The sequence below is a fragment of the Symphalangus syndactylus genome, chromosome 12 (genome assembly GCF_028878055.3).
Source record: "Symphalangus syndactylus isolate Jambi chromosome 12, NHGRI_mSymSyn1-v2.1_pri, whole genome shotgun sequence".
Lineage (NCBI taxonomy): Eukaryota > Metazoa > Chordata > Mammalia > Primates > Hylobatidae > Symphalangus > Symphalangus syndactylus.
Window position 1 is genome coordinate 55,343,314 of NC_072441.2, and position 18,701 is coordinate 55,362,014.

At 36.1% G+C, this 18,701-nt stretch overlaps 1 protein-coding gene and 1 non-coding gene across 4 annotated transcripts in view; one reads left to right on the forward strand and one right to left on the reverse strand.

Annotated features, from left to right (window-relative positions):
- OLFM3 (olfactomedin 3) overlaps positions 1–18,701 on the reverse strand; it is a 209,808-nt gene that overhangs the window by 40,751 nt on the left and 150,356 nt on the right. Inside the window, exon 1 of one of the 3 annotated variants that reach the window (XM_063624360.1) lies at positions 2,590–2,791. The exons of the other annotated variants lie outside the window; for them this stretch is intronic. Within the exon in view, the coding sequence (XP_063480430.1) occupies positions 2,590–2,718 (129 nt within the window). The 5' untranslated portion in view covers positions 2,719–2,791. Of the gene's footprint in view, positions 1–2,589; positions 2,792–18,701 lie in introns of those variants that run through there. 3 annotated transcript variants of the gene reach the window in all.
- Positions 15,615–15,721, forward strand: LOC134734987 (U6 spliceosomal RNA). The gene has a single exon (XR_010117852.1). It is a non-coding gene; the product is annotated as a U6 spliceosomal RNA (small nuclear RNA).

The following is an 18,701-nucleotide window of genomic DNA, read 5'->3' on the forward strand; positions in this document are numbered from 1 at the left end:
ATGACATGATTGAGAGTATAGCTTTTCTCCAATTCTGTGAGGCCAGGGAGATGAGAAAATATACTCTAAAGGATGAAGGTGTTGGTGTGTAGGAGGGAAAGAAGAAGAATCTAGGGACATGGAAACAATCTGAGCGGGGTAGTGAGAACCTAGTGGGGCACCAGGGACCAACAGGACCAATGACTGGCAAAAGCAATGGTGAAATAGCTTTGTTGAGTAGGGAGGTAGTCATGTAACTTGGTTCCACACTTGCCTCTGCCATTAACCACATGGGGGAAATCTGATTGGTGGCTTAAATATTTCCAGTTAGTCTCCCCATTTGTAGAATAATGAGGCTGAATTAGATCAGTCATATTTCCAGCTAAGCTCTTAAGAGCCCTAAGATTTCTAAGGTGATACTTTGACTGAGGCAAGGAGTTGATTGTGTGGGGAGATAACACGTGGTGGAGGCCCAGTAAATGCCTCTCCCAGTCATTTATTATCTGACCTATGAGCTCTTTTATATTTTGAATTTTCATTTTGTTTTATTCAAAAATATTTATTTAGCACATATAGGATTAAATTTGCAAAAAAAAATCTGCTGCTAAAAATAGTATGAACATAACTGGCTTGATGGTTTCTAAGATCATTTCCACCTTTCTAGCATTAACATTTTATGTTCCTAGTCTAAGAGATACTGATGCATTCATTCTTCACCACGGGAATCTTAAAGTATGAGCACTCATTTGGATAATTAGAGAAATGTCATAGACATTGCTCTTCTGTAAAGCATACCTAAAATAAAAACAAAGAAACATCCAAAAAAGGTTTTCTCCATTCCAGTGAATACCATTTACTGATTTATTTTCAGTAGCCATAGTGAAACCTTTTCTACATTTTCTGTTTCTGTTATTATTTTTTTTTTTTTTGCAAAGAGGGGGGAATCAAAAGTAAGAATCGTCTGTGTCAAAACATACACATACATACAACAATGCTTTATATTTTTCAACTAACAATTTTTCAATCAGTGAGTAAAGATATTTAAGTCACTTGCAAGATAACTAGAAATCCTAAGAAAATCATGTATAATTTTGGAAATTTGATTCTCATCAGTCAACAATAAAAAAAAAACCAAGCCAATGTCTATATACACAAAAAATGTACATGTCAGAATCAAGGTGCCAAGTTTGAAATATAACTCATTAATTAGTACCTCAGTTTACATTCATTATCCTGCAAGAGTTAATTCAACAATGATGTTGAAATTCAGTACTTGGACATTGAAAAAAAAAATTGGCTCAGTAATTATTAGATAATATAAGTTTATGTTTTGTAATTGTTTATTGATGTCTATCATGCTTTCTTTATAACTCCAAATCTCTTTTAAATCCTTCCTGCCAGGCCACTTCGTGCAGGTAGGGAAGAGAATCTCAGCAATGGAGGCTCTGGGGTTCCATAAGTAACCTAAGGGAAATGAAAATGTAAAAGCAGGTCAAAGTGTGGTTCGTATGTGCTCTGCTGGTGCCTTAAGCACTGGGAGAATCTGGAAAATTATGTAATTATTTGGTCAGACTATACTCAGTTAAGTAACATTGGTTGATAGATTATTATTAGTAACTAATAATGATTAGTTACTAATGGAACTAATGGAAGGCTACTTTTCTTTCCATATCTGACTTTTTCTGATCCACTGGAGTAACCCACATGAAAGAGAAAACCCCTAGTTTTGCTTCTGTACCTTTTATTTCAGGGCAGAGGAATTATTTTCTAAGAAATTTCTTTTATTTGAATTTGTAAATTTCTATTTCAAAAAATAATAGTTTTCATTTTTCTTTGAAATATCGAACATGTTGCTCACTGAACCTTGCTTCAAACTATCAGGAAATACTTTGTTAAAATGTAGGGAGGATTAAAAAGCCATTAATTTTAGATGAATGAAGATTATACAAGATAGTCTTGTGATAGGAAGTCTTCATAAAATATTAAAAATACAGGAAGATGTTTTTATCAAGTAAGTTTTCCATTGTTCATGTTTCTTAGCTTTCTTAAAGGAATTTTGAGCAGGCTTTAAATTGGCGAGTTTTTTAATTCATTTATGCTTAAAAGATGTTAGTTTCTTTGAGTGAATTCATTGCAAATAGTCACAAGCATTGCATTCCAAGGAAGAATCTGCTGTAGTAAAACTAGATTTGACAGAATATACTTTGTAGCTTACTTTGTGGGAAAAATTATGAAGATTTTTACAGATATTAAAATAAGTAAAAGAATAAGAGACAAAACATATATATATATATATATATATATATATATATATATATATATATATTTAAGAATTGCCCAAGCTTCCGAGTAATATAGTTAAATCTTTTCACCCTTAAGAATTTAATGACTCTAGTATTCTCTTTCATAGCTCGTTTCTCAAGCAGTCCATTTTTGGGGTATAACTATAAAGTGTTTATAAATAAATAAATATGGTTACCACATAGATACTACATTTTTGAAGCTGACCTGTAAAGGGAGAAGCAAAATCTTAGCCTTTGCAATTTACAAAACAAAGCCCACTAAATGCACTTACTTCTCAAGATGGCCAAACCCACCGCAGTAACTTACTAAGGTATCCGGAGTCGACAGCCTCGTGGTGTTCAGTCCCACCAAGGATGGGAGAGTTTGGGACATCCAGTTTGAGATCATTGCCATGGTACTAAGCACAGCGCCAAGCTTCAGCAGTGGAGGACTCATTGCTGTGGAGCTAATGAGTTTTCATAGTGACTGATTAAGATCCCGGTGCCGGGCTGGCAGCGGGAGGCGTGACTGCAGCGCGCCACATCTACAGCATGAAAAGAGATCAACTTCCCCAGCTCTAATCACCCAGGAAAGCTTACGGAACCTCCTTCCCCCATCCTCGTGGGAAGTGCCCTGCCCTTCTTTTTCCTCCCTTACCAGACATTTTGCTGGATCATCAAACAAAATATTCTTGATAGGCTTGGTTGGTAATTATCAGAGAGCAGAGGTTGGAGGGAGGCGGAAACTTGAGCTTTCCCAGCTCCACTTTAGTTAGTTACCATCAACAGAATCCATTTCCTCTGGGGTTTGTGTAAGTATAATCAGCTACTCTTTATCTTTCATTAAAAAAAAAAATACGCCTTTAAATGGAGGTCTGCCAAAGTGCACATTTCAAACACCAAACTTAATATCTACAGATTTCTCTGGGCAAGGACAGAGTGCTTTTAGGCAGAACATGAAAATAAAGTCTGCAAATAATTTTCCAGATGATCATATTGAGAGTAGGAGATAATTTTTTTTTTTTAGAAAGTAATCTAAAATTAGCCTCAGTGCTTTAAAAATATAGTCAAAGATTAATAGCTACTGCTTGTGGCAAACATTACCTTTAGGCATCTTACACCTGAACAGACAGAAAAGAGAAAAGGCAGCCTTGCAGAAAAACTTCTGTTACAGAAATTTTATATGTGTTTCCAGTTTTGCTTTTGAGAATGAAGGCTTTGCTTCGTAGGTGTTCAGTCACACAGGAAACTCAGTTAACTCTATTTTGAGTTTGTGAGGAATGACGGACTGATATGGAAAGTCTGTAACTTGAGAGAACATGTGATTTAGTATAAAGGGCACAGGACTTGGACTCAGGAAGTCTGAGGATCTAGTATTTGTTCTCCTCTAGTTAGCCATGTGACTGGCCAGTGACAAGATTCCTTGGCTTCAGTTTTTTCTACAATATAAGGATGTTGGAAAATATGCTCTCTAAGGTCCCTTCCAGCTCTCAAATTCAATGATCTGTTTATTAGATTCCATTAGCAATTGTGGTATATAGAATCCAGGGTTTATGGGAAACTTTATTATATTATTTTCATAAATACTATAAATTTCCCACATCCAAATCTCAGGTTCCAAATGAAAGAAATCAGAGGTCTTTGTCTTATCCAATATATGTGTTTTAAAATAAAAATATAAAGAGAAGACACAAAACAAAATATGGATGAATGAAAATTAAATGAAAAGAAATTGGTTACAAAAAGGAAAAATATTGTTTCAATTTCTTAGGAGAATTCTAGACTTGTTTGTATTTGGAATCTTCAGCCAAAGATATATATTTTTCTTAAATAGTTTTGGCAGGAGAAATAAATAAAATGTCCTTAATAAAATTGAAAGAGATACATATTTATAGTGTGTGTATACTTTATTCTCAAAAACAGCTTTAAACTGGGGTGGATGCTAAGAGACTCCTCAAATCTTCCTTGCAACTATTAGCTTAGAATCCAGGCCATTTTATTTTTTCAAAATATATCCAAATGACTTCAATCGACTCTTATTTTTTAACCACAGTGCCCAGAAAACCAAATGTTATTACTTTTGTATTCTTTCAAAAATCATGCCATATGAAAAACCAATAAAGACACAATATTTTATGTATTAAACTTAGCAGAAAGCCCTGTGAAATTTTACATTAGTATTACAATGTGGTAATGACAAAAAGCAAAGTGGATTTACAAATCTAATGTTGAATAATACACCTGGAACTCTATCTTACTTTAATAAAGAAGGGAGGTGTCTTTTCAAGAGCTTAATTTCCAAAATTGAAAGACAATATACATATAATTACTAGATAATTTAAGAAATGAGGTGGCAGATGGTAATTATACTTATTAATGAATTATCAGCCCACAAAATAGTAGCATTTTTAGAAGAATATAAGATTGAATGTCAGGGGAAAACAGTGCTCTGATTTGCAAATTATAAAGAAAAGAAGAAATAGAGAAAAACAATACAAATGGAATGCTTCTTGTAATTTTCCAGAGATGCAAATTACTACACTAAAGAATTGAAGTAGAACAATAGTAAAAGTTTATGATTCGGCGATGTTTATGAACAACATAGAAGCTAAACTGTGTTGTTTTTAGAACAGGTTTAAATGATACACATTGAAGTAGAAAAGCTCAAATTATAATAATTATTAGTTGTGGGAAATTAAAACAACTGCAATTTGCAAAGAGCCAAATAGTTTGCAGTACTCTCATAGTCTACTGAAGTGATATCCATTTGAAAAGTTGAGTCCTAGTTTGCAAATGGGAGAAGAGATTAGTCTATTTAGAAGTAGCGGACTGTGTTTAGGGCAAGCAACCCAGTAGTTGCAGAAGTTCCACAAGCATAGTGTGAATGGTAATGATATTACCACTGGCAATGAGATGAGGCTGGAAATGCTGGCTGTGACCAGCTCAGGGCTTCAGGGTCACCCAAAAGCGTTTGGACTTTATCTTGTATGTAATTCAAGAGTTTAAAGCAAAGCAGTAAGATTGTTAGTTTTATGTTGTGAATCATTGCTTTGTCATTTTCATGATGCAGGATAGGCAGGTGGGGGCTGCAGAGAGTGCAAAGCATATCAGAGACAGGAAGGTCACTTAGAGGTATATTCTTACAGTTTGGGCAAGAGATGATGAGGTCCTGAAATAATAAACTGTCAGTGAGGTTCAAAAGGATGAATTCCATAAAGGTTTGCACAACAATTGGCAGTCCTTAGTGACTGAATAAATGTGAGGCAGTGGAAATTACCTGGGAGAACTTTTAGTTTTGGGGTTTGGATGATGAGTGTCAATCATCAGAATAAGATACACAGGTAGAAGCATAACTTTATGAAGAAGATAGAATTTATTGTCAGCTGTTATGCATCACCTGTAGTACTGAGGGTCACTGGATGATAATGTGCCCCACACCTAGAGTTCAGAAAAGAATTAATTTCCCTAGGCCTCAACAACTTAATGGACTAGTGAGTATAATGTGTCCTACATGTATGAAAAAAATGGTTAACTTAAAAATGCAGTTTTAAAACTACCACGATTTTCATTTATTCAATTCATGGTAAACTATAAACTTAATTATTTATACAGTCCTTAAAAATAACAAACCAAAATCTCTCTATCACTAGTAAATAGTGAAATATTTCTAAATCTAATAATCTCACAAAAAATGTGATCTGACTACACACATTTTCTTTGTAGAATTTCATAGTGGATCAATAACTATATAACCTACAATTGTGCATTATTGCTCATAGAATGCTGAAAGCTATTGATTAATATATTTATTCATTAGATTTTTTATAGTAGCCTGTCCTTTTTATTACCCAGAGAGTATATTTCATGATAGACTTGTATAGTAAATAATAAATAAGCAAATAAATATTGAGTGAGAATGACTCATAGGTAATTTATATAATATTGGCATGTTCTGTCATTAGAATTTTATTTTTTTCTTTTATTTGTAGAGCAAAAGTTAAATGTTGCTTTAATGACCCTGCACAGACATATAATAATATATATTTCCTAGTCTGGGACTGTATGTGTGGTAGATGTATGTGTTCTAGAAGACACAACCTAGGTAGATATGAAAAATCAAATACATGAAAAAAACCTGATGACCACATAAAATATGGTAGAAAATAAACAGTTAATGAGGTAATTGTGACCTAAAAGTTTGACTTTAGGTAAAATGAGAAGAGACTTAGATTGCTTGCTAAACAGTAGGAGCTTTAAGAAGAAATAGTGTACTCGTACTTTATTATTTAAAACAAAATTTAAATTTGTAAATGGCTTCAGGCAGAGGGGAAAGTGGCTTATTAGATATAGTTGTAAAGGTACAAATATAGGGCTGAAGAAATTATTGAAGAAGGAGGAGGAGAAGAAAAAAAGAGATAAGAAGGAGGACAGCAATTTAGTAGGACATCAAAAAGTGAACTGTATTGACTGATTAAACCAGAGTGACCTCTAGAAAAAAACAGTGGGCTCTTGTTAGCAAGTTAAGTAGGAAAAATAGGAAGAGTAACATAAAATAGAAGAAGGTGGAAGACAGAGTAGTTGTGTTGAAATCACTTGGGGAATGCTGGATACCCTGGATGGGGTGTGGTTTGAGAGTGACCAGGTACATAAACAGCTCTCCACCCCCTGTGGCACCTTAAAAGCAGTTTAGTGGATAGTCCTCCAGATTCTTCCACTTACTGGAAAGATACCATTGACTAAGTCAGTCTCTCAGTCTCCATTTTATTATCTGTAAAATGAAGATAGAAGTACCAATGTGAAATCGTTATTTGAGAGACTGAATGAGATGACATATTTTGAAAGTGTCTGTAGTATGTCAAATGCAAAATAAATGGCAACCCTGTTTTTGACAAGAAATACAATGATTTGAGCCAGCCAAAAGGAATAGACCAGCTGAAGGAACAATCAGGCCTAGAGAAGGTGGAGGAAAGTTTTGCAGCTTTGCAAGGGGGTAGCTGAGTGGAGCTTGGAGTATATGCTGTCTTGCAATTCAGGCACCTTGGGTGAAGAGAGTAATACAACTTTGCTGCATGACACCATCAGTCTGTGGCTCTGGGGCTAATAGTCCAATTCAAAGTAGAGGAAAGGGACTGATTGCTATTTTTGCTTCCCTCTTCATTGAAAAGTCGAGGTAACTACTAGAAAACTTCCATAAGGTCTCACTACCATATCTGCTTACTTCCTCACCTGTGCCCACATAGTTTACCTTCCTTTTGGTTGCCACGGTTAAATTGACTGTGTTCCTAGATAAGGCAGAGCTCTCCTCTGTGCAATAAATCAGTTATTTTGGACAATCATGCATAAGAATTACTTGCAAGCCTGTTAAGACCCAAATTTCCAGGTCTCACCTGAATCTAATTTAGCTTTAGGACAGGACAAAATAGTTTGCTTTTCTAACAAGCTCCCAGATGATGCTGATGCTGCAATTCTTGGCCCACCCTTTGAGTAGACAGCCCTAGGTTATATCTCTCTCACCTACTCAAAGACAACTCTTATTTCCTCTTTTTCCAACGTCAATAAATTTTCCCTCTTTAGCAGTTCATTCCCAGCATCACAAATACCACCATACTTTTCCTACTTTAAATGCAAACAAACAAACAAACTTTCTTGATCTTATTCTCTCTCCAGGAGTTCCACCATTTCTCACTCTCCCTTTACAGCATACCCTCTGAAAGAATTGTTTATACTCACCATCTTCAATTTCTCTCTTCCTAATTGCATTTTTGTTTACACTTCTCCACTCCGCTGACACTGCTTTCATCAGGCTACCAGTGACCCCTAGATTGCTAATCTAGCAGTCAATTCTCAGTCCCCAACTTTCTTAACCTATGGGCAGCATTCATGAGAATTTACTTTCTCCTTTTTGAAATAATTTTTTCACTTGGCTTCCAGGATGCCACACTCACTAGTCTTCCTCCAATTTTATGACCTCTCTTTCTTAGTGTCATTTGCTGATTCTTCCTCGTCTATATGCTAATGATTCCCAAATTCATTTTTTTCCCAGCAGACCTCTCCTATCAATTCAGAACTGCATATCCAATTATCTACTTGACATCTCCACTTCAGTGTTTAATAGACACATTAAATTTAGCACATTGAAAAAGTGAGATCCTGTTATGGCTCCCCCAACCCCAGAAAAGAAAGCAAAACAAAAATACAACAAATAAATAACAACAAAAATACACATGCAGCCATTCCTGCAATCTTCCCATTTCAGTTAATTGGCAACACTATGGTTAAGTTGCTCAGGCCAAAAAGTTAAGTTTCAATCTTAATGTCTTTTCCTCCACATCTCTTATCAGTTCAGTCAGCTAGTGTCTACTCTCAAAATATATCCAACATTCAAGAATTTTGCACCATCCCCACTGCCACTGTGCTGCTTCAAGCCTCCATTGTCTTTTATCTGGATTGTTACAAAAGTCACGAATTACGGCCTTTGTATCACTTCAGCCCATTTGTTACTGCTGCACACCAACATTATCTTGTTAAAATATAAATCAAATTATGTTATTCCAATGCCTAGATTCCCGTCTTTCTCATAGTGAAGGTCAAAATATTTAGCTTGCACTATGAAGTTCTGCGTAATGTGGACTCCTCTTATCACTCTGATTTCATTTCTTTCAGCTCTTCCCTTTGTTAACTCCACTGGAGCCACTCTGGGCCCCTGGCTGTTTCTCAGAGATGCAAGGCAATCTTTCACCTTAGGGCCTTTGCACTTGCTCTTCTCTTGTGGAATGGCAATCTCTCAAATATCTTCTCACTTCTTTTTCTCCTTCCTCCCAAGGTCATCTCTCAGAAGGTCTTTTCTGGCCACACTATCTAAAATGTCTACACTTTTCACCTGGTTGCTTTATATTGTCTTTTGCTGCTGGTACTTTTTTTCTCCTTAGAACTAGGTAGCATGCTATCTATTATATTTATACATCTTGCTTATTATGTTTTCTCCACTAGAAATCAAGCTCCATGAGGGAGAAATGATTCCTGGTTTCTTTACTGGGGTATTCTTAACCTAGAAGAGTGTTTAGCACACAGTAATTTCACAATAAATATTTATGAGATAAATGGATAAATGAATATGTTACTATTTAATTTCTGGCCTGCTCTCAGATTAAAAAGGAAACCATTTTTAGTGTGAATATACAGTAGAGCCTATTCTTGCAAAACAAGCCAGTACAATATATTCCAGTAATGTGTTTTGCATGTATGTTTTTACGTGTACATGATGGACCTATATGTGGGTAATGGATAGTGAAAAGTATTGAAACATTATGCTTATAGTTACATGTATTTTTTCCCTCCATTTTTCACATGTAGAATGCAAGCACTTTTGGTCTAAGCCAAGAAGTACTAACTCCAACTTTGATTCTGTCTTCTGTTGATAAGCTTCACGGGTCACTGGAACCCTACATAAATATGGAAGCAATCTTTTCTTCTTCTTGCCTTTGGCTAGCCAAATTTTTCTCTAATAGCGTAGGGGTGGTAGAAGGGACTGTATGGTATGTAGAGAATATTTGTAAAAAACCATTTCACTATCTATGTGTATATCAAGTATCATGTTGTACACCCTCAATAAATACGATAAAATTTAAAAAGAAAAGACAGATTTAAAAAAAAATGGTTTAGAGAAGATAGAGATCTGAGTCTCCTTTCACCTAAATCTCCTTCAATTTGGCCCTTGGCAACCAATTAGGGACCACTTGTAGGTCCTAGAATCAGTGCTTTGTCATTTTTGCCTTGAGGTTTCAATATTATCTTAAAAGTACTCACTAATGAAAGAATGAATTTAGAATGAAAAACATTTGCAAAGTTCTTTAAAGGAAGGATTTCTGTCTTCTCATCTTTGCCTTCATCTGTGAAGCGGACTGATGCTCTATAAGCCTGGGGGATCCTTCATTGGCAGCTGTTGCTGCTACTTCAAAGGAGAAAAAATGGATGTGTGGGAGAGAAATATATTCAGGGCAAACATGGTTTTTTTTTTTTTTTTCCTCTCTCTCTCTTTCTACTGAAAATTGAAGAAGTGGGAAAATATAAATCCAGGATTAGTCCAGAAATAAAAATGAAGAATGTAGAGTGGTGTGACAGAAACCTTCAGCTTAGTCACTACCTTGCTTTGGGTCTTAGGTTCTTCAAATAGGAAGTAAAGATATTAAACAGAATTTCCTATCTAGCCCCTTTCATGATATAGTGCCACTCTCAAGAGCTCAGTCTTTATCCCTGCAGTCTCACATGTACCCTTTCACTCCCTGTTCTGGCACTAGTAGATGACTAGCCATGTGACCTCCCAGAGCTGTGGTGTTCTCATGTGTAAATTGGAGATAATAAGAGATACTCTTTGGTATTTGTGAGGATAAAATAAACTGCTACACAGAAAGCCCTGTTACAGGGCCTGGAACATGATCAGTGCTCAATCAATGTTTGCCATCACTCTGCAAAAGAAATGTATGCATCTGCTACCCATCGTCATGGTAGAAAGCATAAGCACAAATGTTAGTGACAAAGAAGCGAAGTTCATCAAACTTTGGAGTAAATTAACAATATAAAATTTATCTTTAGAGTTTAAATATTCATCTTTCTAATATGGTTTGTTCATATGGATTGACTTCAAACATTCTAGAAAGTATATAAAATGTGCCCGTCCTATATTTTATTGAGAAGCTTCCTTATTTAAGCCTGTCAGCCAGGCACTATTCTAAGAACTTTACATGTATGAAGTCGTTTAATCCTCAGACAAACCCGATGAGGTAGTATTGTTATTGTAACCAGTTTATAGTTAAGGAACTGAGACACTGAGAGGTGAAATATGTTAGCTGAGGTCACACAGCTAATAAATGACAGGGCCAGTATATGAACCCCCATAGTCAGATCCCAGATAGTGTGTTGTTAGTTATGCTATCTCATTGTGTCTCATACACACACTCACCTCATAGTTATGCAAAAAACTAGCCAATAGTGATTTCAAATTTTGTCTTTTTAAAATAATTAGAATTATGTAGGTGAAGTATTATAGGTTAGTTATTTGCATGCTCTATCAGTAAGTGAGTGCTAAAAGCTAAGCACAAAAATTAAAAGCAACTTGTCTTCACTTACTGAGTTTATCTTTGAATGTGATGGAGCAAAGCTCTCATCAGGGAGGCATTGACACTCAGGTAAGGGCTTGGTCCCCCTGCTTTATTTTCACTGCGATCTATTTTCAGACTTTTCTAATTCACCCAACTCACTAGGGCAGACTGAAGTGTTAAATTACTGCCAAAAGCTTTTCTGGAAGAAATTGTTTAGAAAGAGAAATTTTAAAGAGATTGGGAAATTGCCTGGTGATCAGAAAGGAGACTGTTTCAGTGGTTGTGTGAAAGAACAAAATTGGATCTTCAAATGTGCAATTTTCTGAAAAGTTGTTATGAGTTGTTTCATAAAGCTTATCTCCCTCATGGCATATAAAATGTATGTTTAGCAGGTACCAAAAATCTGGTGGTAGTAAACAACCCCAAACATCAAAGTATGAAAGAAGATTACATCTGTAGCCTGCTTTTTAGCAAATTCATGCAAATAGGAGATCTGCAGAGCAGGGTTTTATGTAGCAGCATAGTTACACTGTCATCATTGTCCTCTCATCAATATGTGTAGTAAAGGTTATTTTGTGTTTTGAAAGCTCTGGGCAGACAAATACGGTTAAATATATGCCTCTAAAGATCTGGTGTTGAAATAAGTCAGGCACTATTTATCACTGAAAGCATCCTAAGAGTTATACAGTTTTATGAGAGGTTGACGGAAACAGTTAAGGCTGGTTCATTAAAATAACCACCACATAGATGAAGCCATATAAAGCCTTTACTTCATTAAATTGCCTTTTTTGGCTTCAATGCAATTAAACACTTTTAACCTTATAAAAACTGTTTCAGGAGGACATAAGTAACTCAATTTAAAAACAACTCCCTTTGCAAATACTCATCTGTAAAGAGACCAGTGACTTATGTCTGAACTTAGCAATAGACAAGTAAAGAAAAAAATGTAAAGGTTGTCTCTTGTTATTGAGATTAAATAGCTGACTTTTTTCTGCTACTTAATATTTTCTTGTTCCCTCCACATTTTCCAGCTTAATTATATATTATTTTCTGTTGTCAGAAAAACATAAACAGAAGTATGTTATGTCTCTCTCATTGACCTTTAAAGGCACTGGTCTATTAAACATTTATCAAGTGCATTCTTTGGGGCAGGAACTGTACTATTCTGAAAATTTAAGATTAATATGATACAGCCTTCTCTTTTGAGTAATTCATCAAACTGGGATTGTAACAGAATACAAGTGATTATGCATATTGGATTCAAATAGTTCCACACTTGTAAGTACCTATAGGGATATAATGGAGGAGTAAAAGGAGAGGGAATTAGTACCACGTAGTGTAATGGTCAGGGAAGACCACAATGGAAAAGAGAATGCTTGAGCTAGTTCTACAAATTCAGATCTAAATTTCTAATTCACTCAGAGAAACTGACAGTAAAATTTTACTATGGGCCCTGAACACAAGAAAAAATGTAAGTCATAAGGATCTTGGTCCTATACTCCAAAAGACATTTATATATGTTAGCATTTTCTTTGTCAATGTACATCTGTTGCCCTAGTACTTTACGTTTTCATCTCTCTTTTCATTAAAAAAATAAAATAGTGATATTTACCTAAAACATAATATAGGGCTACTGAATGTAAAGAGACTGTGAAAAGGAAGTAACCGTTGTCAGGAAAACAGTATTTTCCTTGAGAAGTACAACAGACACGTAGAAATATCTGAGTTCTCAGAGAACCTTGCATTATCAAGAAAATAGATTCAAAATTACAAACACACATTATCCAACAAGTAATTTGGATTATAAATTTACACATAATGAGTCATAATGTACAGAGCTAAAACTGTAAATCTAGTATAGAGGCTTCTTGTCAGGTCTCTGCAAAGAGGCATATATACCTTATATAAACATTATAACGTGAGGAGTGTTAATATATTTACCATTATTGAAAATGGATCAGCTTTGCAAAGCATTCCACCCCCTCCCAATGCTCTCCTTTCCCCCTCTCCTTTCCCCTTCTCTCTCCCTGCCTTCCTTCTCTTACATTGTTACTTTCATCTGTCTTTCTTTCTTTTCTACCTCTTTGTCTCCTTTTCTTCCTTCCGTATTTTCTCCTTTCTTCTCTTTCACTTTCAGCAAACTTTACTGAGTCCTTTCTAGGTGTTCTGCACTGAAGTAGGATTTAAGTATGGTTTCCAAGAATTCTCCAGGTAATTTTGATGTGTTCTCGTTTTTAACCATTGCCTAGGCCATATGGCTGCAATTTAAGCACAGATCATTGTAATATTTTGCACTTCATATTTGGAACTTTTGATTTACCTCTCCACTCATTCAACACTGTTTTAAAACAAAACAAAACAACTTTTTTCTTATCTGAACATTGAAAATGCATGTTTAGGTCACAATTTACATTTTATTGCAATCCATAAGGTTTTCAAGAAGTTATTGATCTTAAAACTGGAAACTCCTCATAACTGGTGTTTAATAATCATAGTGTATTATTCATGTGAACCTCATTAATAGCTTTTCCTTACAGGACTGGTTAATAAATATGTCAATGATAAAAAATAAATTTTCTGTCATATATTTTCCCTTTCAATAATATGCGTATTAATATCTATTAAAATATCCATATAAGTTAGTTAATATTTTTCTACCAAAAATATATGTAGAATTATTTGAGGAGCAAGGTCTGTTTCACAGTGAAACATGAAATCTGCATTTATGCATTCAGGAAGGATTTATTGATCATCCTGTATATGCTAGACACTAAATGCTGGAGATCAGGAACTAATGCAATTCACTCTGACTCAAGATCTCCCATTCTAGTGGGATACTGACAGGAACAAGAAAGAAATATAGCTGTAGGTATAATTTCAATATAATGGGACCCATAATGTGTACAATGTGCAATGGGTCATTGATATGGTTTGGATTTGTGTCCTCGCCCAAATCTCATATCAAATTGAGATTCCCAGTGTTGGAGGAGGGGCCTGGTGGGAGGTGATTGAATCATGAAGTGAACTTCCTCCTTGCTGTTCTTGTGATTGTGAGTGAGTTCTCACGAGATATGGTTGTTTAAAAGCGTGTAGCACCTCCCTCTTCACTCTCTTCCTCCTGTGCCAGCCATGTAAGATGTGCCTGCTTTCCCTCTGCCTTCTACTATAATTGTAAGTTCTCTGAGGCCTCCCCAGCCATGCTTCCTGTACAGCATGAAGAACTGTGTGTCAATTAAACCTCTTTTCTTTATAAATTACCCAGTCTCAGGTAGTTCTTTATAGCAATGCAGAACAGACTAATACAGTCTTAAACTGTTAGTGATTAATTCCATTTGGGTGGGATAGAGGAGGCTTCAGAGGGATAGTGGATTTCCATGGCTTCAATAAATTTCCCAAAAAATCAGGAAGGAAAGGCCATTTCAACACTGGTGACAGCATGTGAAAATTCATTTCTGAAGTGTGAAAGATACCATGTTATTTAGGAGATCTGAGTAGCTTGCAGTGGGGGCAGTGAAAAATGCATGATAGGGGGAAGGAAGAGAGGAAATAGAGTTGGAAAGGTAGCAGGAAAAAGAGGTAGCAGAAACATGTAGCTTTCCAAAGAGAAGATTAAACATTGCTACCACTGTGTCTTTACGGAGTTTCAGGAAGAAACTGATGATACCAAATCAGTTTGTTATTTAGAAGAATATCATTCAGAAAAGATGCAATAAATATTAGGGAGTGGGCAAGGAGTGAGAATGCCAGCTGAGAGAGTAGTTAGAGGGCCATTTCCGTGTCAGCATAAGAAATAACAGAAAGACTGGGGAAGAATAAGACATGGGCTAGACACATTACACAGGATTTTGTGAATAATTAGATGCAAAGACAAGAGAGAGAAACAAGACAAAAGTGGCCTCTAGATTTCACAAAATACAATACAAGTTGAATGTACCTTATTTGAAATGCTTGGGGCCAGAAGTGTTTTGGATTTTGAAATATTTGCATTATACTTACTGATTGAGCATTTCTAATCCAAAAATCCAAAATCCAAAATGCTCCAATGATCATTTCCTTTGAGCGCCATGTTGGTATTCAAAATGTTTTGGATTTTGGAGCATTTCAGATGTAGATTTTCAGAATAGGAAAGCTCAACCTATATAACAGAAAGTGTTTAAGAATTGTCTAGGCCAGTGCTTCTTAAACATTGAGGTGCAAATGAATCACTTGAGGATCTTGTGAAAATGTAGATTTTGGTTCAGAAGTTGGGAATAGAGTGCTCGCTTGAACAGCACATATACTAAAATGGAAATGATACAGGGAAGGTTAGTGTGGCCCCTGCCCAAGAAATTGGGGATACAGTCTGAGATTCTGTATTTTTAACAAGCTCCCAGATGATGCAGAAGGAGCTGGTAAACAAAACACTCTTTGAGTAGAAGGAGCCATGGAAGCCAGCTCAGAGACTGTGGAATTAAGTGAAGTGCTGATGTGTGTAGAAAATAAGGAGGCACAACCAAAGTGGGGTTGGGGGAAAGGCCAGCTATGTAAGAGAAGTGAGAGTGAGGATTGCCCAGAGACACACATGCTTCTTATCAAGAAAGGGGATCCAGAGTTCATGTCATCCAGAGCTAATTGTTAACAGAAAACATTTAAAAGTAATCCACTTTAAATAGGTACCAACATTTCTTTCTTTTTTTTTTTTTTTTTTTTTTGTGAGACAGAGTCTTGCTCTTTCGCTCAGGCTGGAGTGCAGTGGCGCTATTTAGGCTCACTGCAAGCTCTGCCTCCCGGGTTCACGCCGTTCTCCTGCCTCAGCCTCTTGAGTAGCTGAGACCACAGGCGCCCGCCACCGTGCCCGGCTAATTTTTTGTATTTTTAGTAGAGACGGAGTTTCACCGTGTTAGCCAGGATGGTCTCGATCTCCTGACCTCGTGATCCGCCCGCCTCGGCCTCCCAAAGTGCTGGAATTACAGGCGTGAGCCACCGCACCCGGCCGGTACCAACATTTCTTAGAAGTAAAGAAAAGCTGCAGTTAAAAATTTATCTCGAACTAAAAAAATAAAAAATAATACTATCCTTATCGTGAGGATATATTTGCAACTGCGTGTTAACTCAGCATGAATAACAAAGTCTTAATTCATATATGTGTGTGTTTATGCAATTATTTTAACAATCTCATTATTTAGTTTCATTCCACAATCATAAAGAGATTTGTTTTTGCAAAACTCTTCAAGGAATTCCATAATTTTTTCAGAGCCTCTTTTATTCTTTTGATATCCATATCATTGTCTTTTGAAGAGTACATCCCATAAATTTCCTCTTCAATCATTAAAGAGTGTATGCCTTCCAGCTACTCTTTAGTAATCCCTCTGTATTTGGTCGGACCAGTTCTCTCATAACACCTCCATCAACTTCATGAAATCATGTATGTGTCTTTTACATGATACTAACTTCCACCATATTTACAATAAATAGCATTAGGTAGTCATAACATCCAAAAATCAGTGGCCCAAGAAGGATTCCACTGTTAGGCAATAAGGGATACTTTAGTGGGATTGAGAGGTAATTCATTAAATAAGTGGCCATATAGTTAGTGAATATTTCTGATGGCTTAGATAACACATACTTTGATAACTTTAACTCAGGGTTGTCTAGAGGCTTAAACATAATAGCCAGTCACCCATATGCTCTGACTTTTTGATATAGGTAGAAAAGAAAGAGAAGGATCATGCTTTCACATAATTCACTCATTTTAGGGAAGGATTCTACTAACCACACGCAGAAGAGTTAATGCATTGTTTTCTCAGCAGCTACAGAAATCTGAAATGAATAGTTTGATTTGATTATACTTCCTTTATTTATTTTTTTTTTTTAGACACATTCTTGCTCTGTTGCCCAGGCTGGTGTGCAGTGGTACGATCGCGGCTCACTGCAACCTCTGCTTCCTGGGTTCAAGCGATTCTCCTGCCTTGGCCACCCAAGTAGCTGGGACTACAGGTGCCCACCACCACACCTGGACAATTTTTGTATTTTTAGTAGAGACAGGGTTTCACTATATTAGCCAGGCTGGTATGGAACTCCTGACCTCAAGCGATTTGGCTGCCCTGGCCTCCCAAAGTGCTGGGATTACAGGCGTGAGCCACTGTGCCCAGAGATTTGATTATACTTTTGTCTGTCAGAAAGAAGATGATCAGAAGATAACTGCATCACTGGCTGCTGCCTAGACATTACCAGTGTTTGTAGTATCTACGTTACTACTGTCTCAGTGAGGCCCGAGTATCCAGGAAACACCATAGAAGGTTCAGGGAAAAGGGAAAGCCTGAATAGTTGCTGATTGGCAGCTGAACAAAGATAAAGCTATTCCCATATGACAGTGGATCAGAAGGTCACGATAATGGAATTCTAGTCTTACTGTCCATGTGAAGTTAGCAGCATGGCATGCCTTAGTTTCTTTTGAAGCTTCAACATTCTCTGATTCTATGCATTGTATTAAGAGCATGGGCTTTGAAGTCATGTAGACCTGGGTTGGAATGCCAGGTTTGTCACTTACTGTGTGATCCTGTGTAAATTAATTATTTTTCTGAACTTCATTTTACTAATCTTCAAATTAGAGATTATAATATCTACTGATGAAGCCCATCTGACAAGGTACACCAAAGACATAGTTCAACGAAGTTAGGTTTATCAATTTGTTGTATGAAGAGAGATTGCACACCAGAAGCATGGAGCATCCTAACAGGCAAAGGAAGAAACAGGGTTAAAAATAGGATTAGGGGAAAATGGTGTTTAGGCATACTTAAATAAAGAAGAATCTTGATAGTGCTAAAAATGAGCAATGCTCAAAGTAAAGAGATTAACATCAGGCCAGAGTTAAGAAGTGGACTCTGGATTCTGTTTCCTTGGAAACTCCAAAGTTAAGATACATGTTGAATATTGTATCTGAAAAACTCTTATCTGAAGTTTTGCACCTGGGTTGAAAATTGAAGCTGTTTCTTGGTGTCAGTGACTCAAATCTTCCAGGCAAATGTAGGTTGTTCCATTTTTACTGATCTGATTTCAAATGGCAAAGTTTCTAATAGTCTGTGATTTTAGAGAACAAAGTGTCTCAGTGTTACATCCTTTGGTAAAGTAGCAAAAGCACTATTGAGAGGTTCACCTCATAGGCTTGTACAAATAAAATGAAGCAATGTACATGAAGTACTAAGCATAGTGCTTATCTTATAAGCAATTTTTACTCTTACTATTATTGTTTAGCTGTACTTTCACAAATAAATATCCCATAATAAGACAGGATGCTGACTTAAAATGACTAAACTTTAGTTACTGAAAAGCACAATTCTGAAAACTTAACTAGCCAATAAAG